Source organism: Puma concolor, chromosome D3, assembly GCF_028749965.1.
Source record: "Puma concolor isolate L17-30 chromosome D3, mPumCon1.1.hap2, whole genome shotgun sequence".
Lineage (NCBI taxonomy): Eukaryota > Metazoa > Chordata > Mammalia > Carnivora > Felidae > Puma > Puma concolor.
Genome location: NC_141678.1, coordinates 92539196 through 92551061, shown reverse-complemented (window position 1 = coordinate 92551061; position 11866 = coordinate 92539196). Strand labels below are relative to the sequence as shown.

The 11866-nt window shown below is 52.1% G+C and overlaps 1 protein-coding gene across 4 annotated transcripts in view; it reads left to right on the top strand.

Annotated features, from left to right (window-relative positions):
- MBP (myelin basic protein) overlaps positions 1–11866 on the top strand; it is a 118931-nt gene that overhangs the window by 43478 nt on the left and 63587 nt on the right. For 2 of the 4 annotated variants that reach the window (XM_086683257.1, XM_086683258.1), the window contains exon 3: positions 7822–7909. The exons of the other annotated variants lie outside the window; for them this stretch is intronic. In XM_086683257.1, coding sequence (XP_086539383.1) covers positions 7822–7909 — 88 coding nt within the window. The remainder of the gene's footprint in view (positions 1–7821; positions 7910–11866) is intronic. 4 annotated transcript variants of the gene reach the window in all.

Here is an 11866-nt window from a genome sequence, read left to right as displayed (position 1 = left end):
CCTCTTGTCTTGTCCCAGCCCCAGCTCCCAGCACGTTTGGGTGGGAACCAGTCAGTGAGTGACTGAATGGGAACCTAGTCAGGGAACTCAAACCAGACCCAACTCCCTGCGTCTAAGCCTGTGAGTCCCAACTCAAGTTTTATGAAATCCCATGAAATGTCGTCTTCTTCTAAGGTATTGCAGACTTGTCAAAATCACTTCTTTTTTTCTTTTTTAAAGCAGCCCGTGGTGGGTCACGCCTCTGAGTCCAACAGTTTAAAATGGTCTTGTGGTTTAAAATATCACTTTTAGGGGCGCCTGGGTGGTGCAGTCGGTTAAGCGTCCGACTTCAGCCAGGTCACGATCTCGCGGTCCGTGAGTTCGAGCCCCGCGTCGGGCTCTGGGCTGATGGCTCAGAGCCTGGAGCCTGTTTCCGATTCTGTGTCTCCCTCTCTCTCTGCCCCTCACCCGTTCATGCTCTGTCTCTCTCTGTCCCAAAAAATAAATAAATGTTGAAAAAAAAATTTTTTTTTAAATATCACTTTTAATGTCTTTCAACATCTTTCCTCTCTTGATGCCTGTTTTTTAGTTTGAATCAGAATTTTGTGAATTGTGTAATTTTTTTAAAACTGTGACTCCAGGGTTGCCCTCTCTCAGAGACTTTTTAATTTTTTTTTTTTTTTCGGATGTTGCTACGGTGATTAGAAACTTATCTTCTGGGCCATTCCTCCTAAAATTGTTGCTTCCAGATCATCAGCCTTTCAAAAACTCAAGGCTGATTAAACGCGTTTTATACTTACAATTCCGTGTATGTGTAAATAGCTACACTTTAAGAAAATCTCTTAGGATGGCTGGGGTCCCTGGACGGTGGGTTAGGTCGCAGGGAAATGACTGGACAAGATGGGTACAAAGTTACAAGTGGCTGAACAGACCAGGGCCTAAAATAATTAAACCCGGATGCCTTTTACCAGTGTTTTGGTTTGTTTGCAGCTTTGGTAGGTTTGACTCAATTTTATCCTTTGTTGTTCCGCTTGGTCCTCATGGAGGTGGCCCTGAATCGTACTTCCTGGGTACCAAGGTGAACCCTGTGAATTCCCAGGTCCCTCTCTCCTCACACCGACCCTAGTGCAGGACCCACACTGGCCCACGAGGAACACTTTGATGCTTAAAGTTTAGAAGTCAAGGCCAGGTGAGGTTTTTGTGTTTTGTTGGTTTTTTTAATGTTTTATTCACACACAAAAAAAATGAGAACGTTCTCTGGTTTGTAAGTAGGTTAGGAGACTAGAAATTCCTTAATACCAAAAAAAGCACTAGAAATTCCTTAATGCCAAAAACAGTGCCTTTCTCTGTTTCACTATTCATGTTAACATCCAGAGCTATTTGTGCTACGTATAGAGGGACATAGAGGGACTTGTGTTCATTTCCTGATGCTTCTGCAACAAAGGTCTGCAAACCGGTGCTAAGAACACCAGGAATTTGGTCTCTCACACTGTTGGAGACCAGAAGTCCAGAACCCAGGAGTCGGCAGGGATGGCTCTTCGGAAGGTTCTCATGGCAGCTGCGTTCCAGCCTCTGCCCTAGAATCCGGTGGTTTCTAGCAGTCCTTGGCTGGGGACGTATCCCCCTGTTGGCTCACGGCCCCCTCCCTGTGTGTCTGTGTCTGTGTGTCTGAATTGCCTCTTATGAAGACACCCATCGTGGCTTAGGGGCCCACTCACGGCAGTATGACCTCTTCATAGCTGATCTGCAGGAGCTCTCATTCCTGTTTGAATATTTTTTTAACATTCAAGGATGGACTCAGACTGGACCCAGGCATGTGGACCCCTGAGGCGCCCTCCCTGAGGCTGGTTGAGGGCCAGATGCGGGTCTTTGGTTTGACCTGATTAGATTTCTGTCAAATCTGGAGGAACCAGCTCTTCCCTGAGCACGGACGCTTCGCCTGGCTTTGGTGGAGCGTCCCCCAAGCAGTGACCGCACAAATCGCACGTCCCCCAGGTGACCACACAAAGCACATCCCTCAGGTGACCGCACACACAGCATGTCCCCCAAGCACCGAATGCACACACCGCACCTTTCCCTGTAGGTGAGTACGTGACTCTTGGTCCCCTCAACAGGTCTCCTTCGAAAGTCAGTGTTTCTTTAGGAAATGCAACAAATACCCACACTTACATTGAAAGCGAACTTTGAAACACTTCCAACGCTAAAGTAGATTCCGTCCCGGGGTTTCCATTCAGGACGGTGCCCAGAACCAGAAAAGACGAGAAACGCTGTCTGCTCAGCTTGTGTCCAACAGCACAGACGAGGGACCCGGGGCCCCTAGGATGCCAGTGCCTGGAGCAGACAGGGCCTCGCTTCTCTTCTGAACAAGGACGGGAGGGGGCCAGACACTGGGCAGGGCTTGAGTGCACCTGTCCCTCAGGGGCGTCATTCAGTGAGCAGAGAACCCGTTGGTTAAGAGGGGGGTTTTAATCCCACTTGGATGAAGACTGTTGAGTGAAAACATACAGACCAGGGATGCGGTAAATTGCTTAATTTATCATGAGTGTGGTATCCGTGTTGAAAAATAAGTCTCATCTGCATTTAGAAATATTTTTAGTTTTTTTTATTTGGGAGAGAGCACGTGAGTAGGGGGGGAGGGACAGAGGGAGAAGGAGAGAGAGAATCTTGAGCAGGCTTCATGCTCAGCTGGGAGCCCAGTGCAAGGCTTGATCCCACGACCCCAGGATCATGACCTGAGCTGAAATCAAGAGTCGGACACTCAACTGAGCCCCCCAGGTGCCTCAATATTTTAAAATATTTTTAGGGGCGCCTGGGTGGCTCAGTCGGTTAAGGATCCGACTTCGGTTCAGGTCACGATCTCACGGTTTGTGAGTTGCAGCCCGCGTCGGGCTCTGTGGTGACAGCTCGGAGCCTGGAGCCTGCTTCGGATTCTGCGTCTCCCTCTTTCTCTGCCCCTCCCCTGTCCATGCTCTGTCTCTCAATACTAAATAAACGTTTAAAAAATTTTTTTGTAAAAATATTGTTAAATCGGCATTTGTAATTATGAGACTTTTGCCTTATTGTGTTTACCCCTAAAATTAATGTGGAAAAGTAAGTGAATTCTTACATCGGTCACCTCTCTCATATTTAGGCTGATGAAAATGAAAATTGGTACAAATATTATGAAGGAATCATGACTGCTTGAAACACATTTAGACACGTGCAGTCACAGACACGATTTGAGAATCAGGACACGTTGGGGCAGTGACACCCTGGGTCGCGGGTCTTGTCGGCACCGACCCTCTGTGTATCTGAGTGTTTTATGTCTGTTATTTACTTTCTTTATCGTGAAAATCCCCTTACGTTTGACCCACACCATCTTGATCGTGTGTGTTTTGCTGGTGGACGTTTCGCTTGTTGGAAGTGTGTTCTTCGTAAGGATGTATTTTATGTTCGCGGTAAAGCAACAGCATCAGGTCTCAGAAAGTAACTCTTTGTTGGGACAGAAGTCAGCGAGTAGATTTCCCAGGCCGTGTGCGTGGACTTTTCGCACAGCGTCCTGCACAGCGCGTGGAGTTATGACGCATTATGACCGGAGGAGGTGGGTGAGGTTCGGGGTCCCGTCTGTCATCGGGACTCCGCCCCGCCTCCCCCTGTGGCCCCTTGAAGGAGCAGACGGTGCCCGTTCTGATGCTGCAGCAGGGAGGCCTGCACCGGGCACGGGCTGAGGACACCAGCTATCTCTTCGCCACCACGTCCGGCCGCACCGACCCCAGCAGCTGAGATAGGCAGGCTGTGTGACCCTATCATCCAGCTGCAGTCACTGAGGGCCGAGTGGTTCGCTTTCAATACCGAGCTTTGACCCTGACCCCGAAGTGCCCTCATCCCTGAGACTCCAAGCCTCCCAGAAAGAAGGAGTCCTCGGTTCTAAGTCGAAGACGCTGCTGGTCGTAAGGGGCTTCTTGATCTAAATGTGAAAGCGTGAGAAGATGCACCCGCGATGAAGGAACACGGCAGCTAAATTGTATTCGATCGATTACTTCTCCAGTGATGGGTATTGTGTGCTTGGCAAAGAAGACGACATTGCTGTCAGCCTCAAAGCGCGACGTGAAACAAAGACACGAGACTGGATTCACGGCTGACGAACGGACCTATCGAGAAGTGCTTGCCCACCCAAGTTTTACTCTCCTCTGAGTAAATAGGTGGATATGAGAAAACGCCCACTGAGCCACCTTTGGCTTCCTCTGCCACCAAAAGCTTTGTAAATGTGACAGCCAAACAGTTTTCTCTCCGGCACTTGCTGGGTGCCAGACGCTGGCGAGGCCTGGGGACAGAAGGGTTTATAAGGCAAGGTCCCTCTTGTCAAACAATTTACAGCCTGGTTGGGGGAGAGAGGACTGAGCCTACAGGGGCGGGGGTGGGGTGGGGGGGAGCGGTGGCCAAGTCTACAGGGGAGAGGAGTTCAGACCTGCCCTTGTGGGAGGGGAAGGGTGTGGGGAGGAGGGCAGGAAGAGAGGGAGGGGGGGAGGGGGAAGAGGGGGAGGGGGGAGGGGGAGGAAGGCTGAGGGCAGGAGGAGGAAGCCACTAGGGGTGGGGCTGAGCCTGGTCAGGTCCTCCCTCCCAGACACCCTGACCCTCCTGGACCCTGAGGGCAGGAGGCAAGAGCCTGATCCAGGGGAGGGACAGCTTGGTTTTGTTCTTGTTGGTGTCACAGAACCTGCTGTGAATGTTTATCCAGCTCCCAGAGGGCTCCTGTGTCACTGCATCCCCAACAAGGCTGCAAAGTGCCTTTTTCTCAACTTTGTCAAGTCGAGAATGCATCAGGATGTTAGAAAACAGTCTCTCATTCTTGTCTTGCTTTGTGTCTTTTCAATTACCAGTGAGTTTGAACACGACTGTGTGCTGTTAAATAGTGATTTTAAGAGACTGTTAGATCTCAGTCTGGGAAACCCCAATTTAGTGTATTAACCAGCTGGTGGGGTGCCTGCGTGGCTCAGTCGGTTAAGCGGCCGACTTCGGCTCAGGTCATGATCTCGCGGGCTGTGAGTTCGAGCGTCGGGCTCTGTGCTGACCACTCAGAGCCTGGAGCCTGTTTCGGATTCTGTGTCTCCCCCTCTCTCTCTGACCCTCCCCCGTTCATGCTCTGTCTCTCTCTGTCTCAAAAATAAACGTTAAGAAAAAAAAATTTAAAAAAACCCAGCTGGTAACATCAGCTTCACTGTGAAAATGAAAGCAAACTTCTCCCTCCTCCGTGTTCAGGGTGTTAATTAACAATAAGCCTTTTTTATATGTATAACATTGGACATCATTTAATTGTAGGAACCGGGTTCTAAATGTTGGCCGGTGGGATCTCACCCATCCGTCTGCCCCTGTCTTCCCCATGGGGAGTGGAGACCCCACGCCGGTGTGGGAGAGGAGACCCCATGCTGATGTAGGAGCGGGAACCCTACCCTCGTGTGGGCTAGAGCCTTCCAGAGGGACCTGGGGGCAGTGGTGGGGAGCACAGGTGTGAACTCCAGAGGGCTGGCCTCCACCTCCCCAAGGCCACGGAGGTCACCTCCAGCCTGGGCCCTCACCTCCTCTCCCACCTGCTGGCTGCCTGCCTGTGCTGCTCCCTGACTGTGAATCCGTCCTGGTCTGAATCAGACCTTATGTTGACAGGACAGTCATTATGGCCTCCTCACGAGAAGACTCGTATTAGGATGGGTTTTGTTGCAACGCAGACCCAAGTAGAGCCCGGAACCTGGGAAGGAGGGGGACGGAGGGGCGGGACTTCCTGGGTCAGATTAGCTGGGCACGTTGGCGTCCCAAAGGGCGTCTCTCTCCCCGCCTCCTGCCCACCTGGCCCAGGGGGAGCACACTGCTGGCGGTGCCCGGAGGTGACGCCGGTCCAGCCGGCCCCAGAAGCTTCTGCAGGGCTGGTGCCCAGCCTCGGGGCCACGTGCCCGCTCTCTAGGCCCCCCAGAGATCTGCCAGAGCATGGGAGAAGTGGAGGGGGGAAAGCCGGGCAGGTGAGGCCCACCGGCTGTAAGACAAAGCTTGGGAACAGAGCTGGGGGAGGGGCAGCCAAGAGCCAGAGCTGAGACAGAGGGGAGGGTGTTCACCTTTTTTTTTTTTCAGAGTTTCCCTTTTATTTAACAAACAGTCATTTTACGGTTTCTGTGCGCCAGGTGTGTTGAAAGCACTTACAGATATTAACTTTATTAACCCCGATTACCAGCACGATAAGCAGTATCAGTATTTCCTCTCTTTTATAGAAAAGGGAACTGAAGCCCAGAGAGGTTAAGTGACTGGCCCCAGGTCACACAGCCAGTAAATAAGAGCCAAGCCAGAGTATACACCCAGGCAGTATGGCTCTGGAGCCCGCTGCCCTGGTCACTGTTTCTCCTCTCTTTAGAAGGAAAAGAACATAAAATAGGAAGAAGTCCTAGCTGGAACCTCAGGAAACGAGAGTGGCCTGGGACAAAGTGATGCAGAGCAAGGGTGGAGGCCGGAGTGCGGCTGCGGGAGCCTCAAGCCACGGGGGCAGAGTCCGGGAACGAACCCTGGGCTTGTGGCCCGTGAGTCAGCAACCCCAGCTCACGGGCGCTGCTGGTAACCGGGAAAAGTGCAAACCAGGTGAACGGTCACCGGCAATGGCGGCCTTCGTGGCAATGCCTCAGGTCGGGGCGCGTGCTCTGGCCGCAGAGGCAGGTCAGGCCGCACCGGGCGCCGGGCGCCGTGCAGAGGCTCTTCTAAAGGAGCACAGGACTGGGACGCCTGGGTGGCTCAGTCGGTTGAGCGTCCGACTTCAGCTCAGGTCACGATCTCGCGGTCCATGAGTTCGAGCCCCGCGTCGGGCTCTGGGCTGATGGCTCAGAGCCTGGAGCCTGTTTCAGATTCTATGTCTCCCTCTCTCTCTGCCCCTCCCCCGTTCATGCTCTGTCTCTCTCTGTGTCAAAAATAAATAAACGTTAAAAAAATTTAAAAAATAAATAAATAAATAAAGGAGCACAGGACAAGCTGGAAAGGCTGGGCGCCCCTGCCAGGGGTGGTGGGGCAGGGGGAGATGTGGCGGGGAGGGGAGAGCAGGCCCTCCCGCTGTGCTTGTCAGGGTCCTTTGCAGGGGCGTCTATGCAAGCCTTCCCGACTGATAGCAGAGAATAGAAGCTAAACCATATCTACTCTATGCCCTTAAACTCTTAAAGTCAAAAAGAATGTGCACTCTGGTGCTGCCGTTAGGGCCCCAGGAAGGAGGAGAGGGGAGGTCTTTGCCCGGCCTCCCACCAAGGCTGCCCTGCCTGGCTTCCAGGAGGCCAGAGTTGGAATTCAAGAAAGTCAGGTTTGGCATCCATCCTTTCCTGCAACCCAGACAGCCACTGGGCCGGCTTCCGGAGCGCAGGCCGTGATGTGTAGCTGATTTATTTTATCCGAGGTGATCTGCAATTTCCTTTGTGTGAAAACCTATCCCCTGGAACAAGAGAATGCTTGCAAGCCCAGGCAGAGAAAACAGGCCAGAATCCAGAATCCTCTGCAGAAAACCCACCCTGAGCTAATTATCTTGCCACAAAGTTTACAAGAAGAAAAATGTATTACAACTAGCTTGTTGATAGAACACTGCATCTTTTTTTTTTTAATGTTTATTTTTATTTTTGAGAGAGACAGAGCATGAACAGGGGAGGGGCAGAGAGAGAGGGAGACACGGAATCCGCAGCAGGCTCCAGGCTCTGAGCTGTCAGCACAGCCCGACGCGGGTTCGAACTCACTAGCCGTGAGATCACGACCTGAGCTGAAGTCAGATGCTTAACCCACTGAGCCCCCCAGGCACCCAGGTGAAACACTGCATCTTACGAAAGGGTGTTGTCTGTTTTGTTTCGTTCCCAGGATGCAGACACGGGCACAGGAGAATCCAGCAAGAGGAGGAACCCCCACTACCTTTCCCGGGAGGCCTCGGAAGACAGTGACGTGTTCGGTAGGTGACACGGAACTTGTAGTCGTGGCTTCGTGTGACATCTGTGTGCACCTGCACTCATTGAGGGCTCGTTTTAATTTTATTGTTACATGAGTAATCCATGGCTCTGTTCTCAGTATTAAAAGTGCAGACCCCCTAGAAACGTGGAGGTAAGCCCCCTTCATTAGCCACCTGCTGTCTCTTCTCCCCAACCACGTGACCGCCCTGGGGGCCCGTCCCCTTCGGGTTCTTGTGTTGTGTGCCTGTCTGTACACAGAGGCCAGAGACTTCCCACGTGTATCCTCACTATACAATATTTCTCTCATCATCTGTTTGACCAATTGGGGGTGGAAAACCTAACGGTGCCGGTGAAAAATATCCAACAGGGAAGTGAAACGGTCCCAAAGCCCAGATAGTTCAACCACCAGGAATGACTCAGGAGGCGTTGGAAAATAACCGCTTTCTATCAAAGTGTACATTTTGTGGAGCCCAGCTGACACACGTCGCCGTTACATACGTTGTTCATTTCCATTTCTGTGCCCACCCCCCGCCCTGAGAATAAACGAGTTCTCATCTGATTTTACATGGAAAAAACTCCCCTTTCCCATGTGACCACGATGCTCGGTGATGCCCCAAGGTCACACAGCCAAGCAGATCTGTCCACGTGCCTTACTGTGTTCTCTTCTCCAAGAATTGCCAAAGAGGTGGGGACAAGGGGGGCAGCAGGGGACCGGCCAGGACCCTGAGGGCGCAGGGTAGAGGGGAGGGGAGGAGAGCGGTTTTCTGGCTACAGAAGTAAGCGCCCCCTGCACCTGCTCATCATGGCTCTCCTGGCCGACAGCCTCTCGCCACGTTCCCTGGCCTGGCCGCAGCTTACTTACGGAAAGGGCTTCTTTGTCGTTTGATTCTCGGGCAGGAAAAGCCACCCCAATTTTTTTGTTCCTGATCTGCTTGTTCTTTTTCAAAAATCACTTCTGTTCCTGTGATCCTGCCCTGAGTAAGCACTCGTAATTACACAAGTCCCACTGCCCATTTGCTCAGTGTCTTAAACTGTAATGAAAACCAGCACAACCCAGAGGCCCAGAGACGGAAAACCAGGAAGATTCGTTTAACGGAAACCAGTCAGATACTGCCACAGGAATCAATACCCGCCTGGGTGGACGTGTTGCGCGTCGATTTTCACGGGAATTGGGCGGAGGGGCATAGTCCGCTGCCTTCCAGGTGGGGTCTCCAGGCCTTAGAGGCAGCTCTCGAGCGAGGCGCCCCCCACAGGTGTTGTGAATGCAGAGGGAAGGCAGTCTGCAGATTTGAAGGGAATGTCCGAGCGTCGATGATTTCGAGAATAAGTCCGTCTCTGAACCTCTAACACAAAGGTTCCTCTCGACTCTCTCTCTCCTCCTATATTCCAACTGCATATGTATATACACACGTAAAAGAAAATGACAATATAAAAATGTCCAAATTTAAGCTTTCTATATGATAAGAATACCTTTTGGAATGATTTGGCTAAGCTTACTTGTTTTTATTTTTTAAAGTTTATTTACCTATTTTTGAGAGAGACAGAGTGGTGGGGGGAGGGGCAGAGAGAGGGAGGGAGAGACAGAATTCCAAGCAGGCTCCACGCTGTCAGCACAGAACCCAACATGGGGCTCGAAACCACGAACTGTGAGATCATCACCTGAGCCAACACCAAGAGTCGGACCCTCAACTGAGCCACCCAGGCGCCCCGAAGCTTACTTATCTTTAAAGCAACCACCACCTTCCTCATCGTTCCCCTGGTTGTTTTCAGAACAGTGGTCCCAGAGGGAGGGTTTGGACAGTGGTCCCAGAGGGACACTTTGGACAATGGCTGCCTGCAGTTGACGGTGAAAGCCAGCAGAGATGCTGCCGTTTCAGTCATGTGACAAACTTAGATTTGTCTCCCGGTGGGAAGAATAACGACACAGGCCCCCTCCGCCTCTTGTGTTTACCGTGACTTCTGGGGCCTAGAGCCCTGGAGACGCTCACGGATGTGGGGTCGACAGCCACCCTCACGTGGTCAGGAAGCAGCTCCCGAATCATCACCTCGGCACGTGCGGCTCACACTGGACCCAGGCCGAGTCACCGCAGAGGGAAGCGCGGGGAGCCCGCCCTCTGACCTTGAGTAAGGACGGCCCAGGGGCCTGCTGGCTCCCACTGTTCTGTGCTCAGCAAGACTGAAGACGCAGACAAGGCGACCCCGCAGAGCGGCTGGGCCCCTGCTTTCGACTTACGAGAGTCTCCCACCCGTAACCCGTCCGCAAAGGAACCCCAGGCTGGAGGGGCAGAGTGACAGGGAAAAGAGAAGCAAACGTGATCTTGGCTCCCGGTCTTGACTGTATAATCTCAGGAAATACATATGAGAACTCATTCTAAATTACAAAGTGTTCGGGGCACCCGGAAAGCGTCCGACTTCGGCTCAGGTCATGATCTCACAGTTTGTGAGTTCAAGCCCCGCCTCAGGCTCCGTGCTGACAGCTCAGAGCCTGGAGCCTCTTCAGAGTCTGTGTCTCCCTCTCTCTCTCTCTGCCCCTCCCCCACTTGCTCACGTGTGCGCTCTCTCTCTCTCTCTCAAAAATAAATAAGCATTAAAAAAAATTTTAAATGAATTACAAAGTGTTGTACAAATGTCACCCCAAATGAAATCGGCAGCCGTCTCCCACTTTTCCTGACTGGAAAGTACGATAAAAAGTGCAGAAGTCTCCCAAGTACGATAAAAAGCCCTGCTTTCGCGATGCTCTGTGAGCCCTGAGTCAGCGGCACCCGTTTAGCGGTAATCTCCAGGCTCCTAATGATCGTGTTGTCCGCGTGTCAGAAGAATGGTCCTTATCCCTTACCTGACACCGCTCCTGCAGGATGTACTCAAGGTCTCTGTGAATGTCAGGACAAAAGATTGTCTTACCGCGGCCGGTAGGAGCCCCGCATGGAGGACGGAACTAGAGGGGCCGAGAGAGGTTTGCGCTGACCGTGGTGCAGGTGCCCTAAGCTGCCGGCCTGCACGCCACACACTCAGAATCACCAAGGGCACAGTTAGCCCCCACCTCTGGGAAGGCCACGGCTGGTCATCTACACAGCGATGCACCCAAGATTTGTATTGACTTTTCCATTTCAAGGGAAAATCCAAATGAAGGATTGCTGTTGACCTAAGTAAATAACTCATCAGAGCACACGTACAGATCCCTTTCTGTAGTGTTTTTTTATGACAGTGTGTGGTTATACTTCAGGACTGTTTGCCTAGTTACCCGAAGAGGAAGGAAACACGGTAGCCTAGGGAACCCTGTGTTGTCTGAGCTTTGGGGAACCAGGTTGTTTTGTGGTAGGCCTGTTTTTGAGCTTTTTTTGAACCACACACCCACACGTGTCATACGTGGTCCTTGTCATCTGAAGCCCAGCCAGCAAGGAACACGTACCTCCACCCCTCCCTCCAGAGTTCACCAGCCCCAGGACTGAAACACGGGCTGGAACAATGCAGTTGCCACGAGCAGACGCCTTGGGTCTCCCTCAGTTATAGTGACAAAGGAGCAAAATCCCCAAAAGAGGGCACCCCTGCTCTTCCCAGACAACCGTGGTTCCTCCCGGACGCGACCCGCATCTCAAAAGTCCAAGCAGAAGCGACGCGGCCCCAGCACGTCAGGGAGATTCGGGTGCACCTGTGCAGCGTGTCGGGGTCCCGAGAACATCGCCTGCAGGACCCCTCGCGTGGCTGAGGGCGGACCCCTGTGCAGATCCACCACCACCTTGGTGCTCAAATGATGGAGATACAATGAGCCATGTTTAAGGCGAAGCCAAAAAGTAGTCCTACTAGAAACACTGAAGTGTATACACGTATCTGAAGTATAGATACGTGTGTGTGTATTTGTGTATCTTCATGCCACAAAGCTTGAGTTGGCTCACCCGCCAGGAAACAATACAATATAAAAAGCGCAGAGTGGAGGTCGACTAAAGTAAGACCATGGGTCT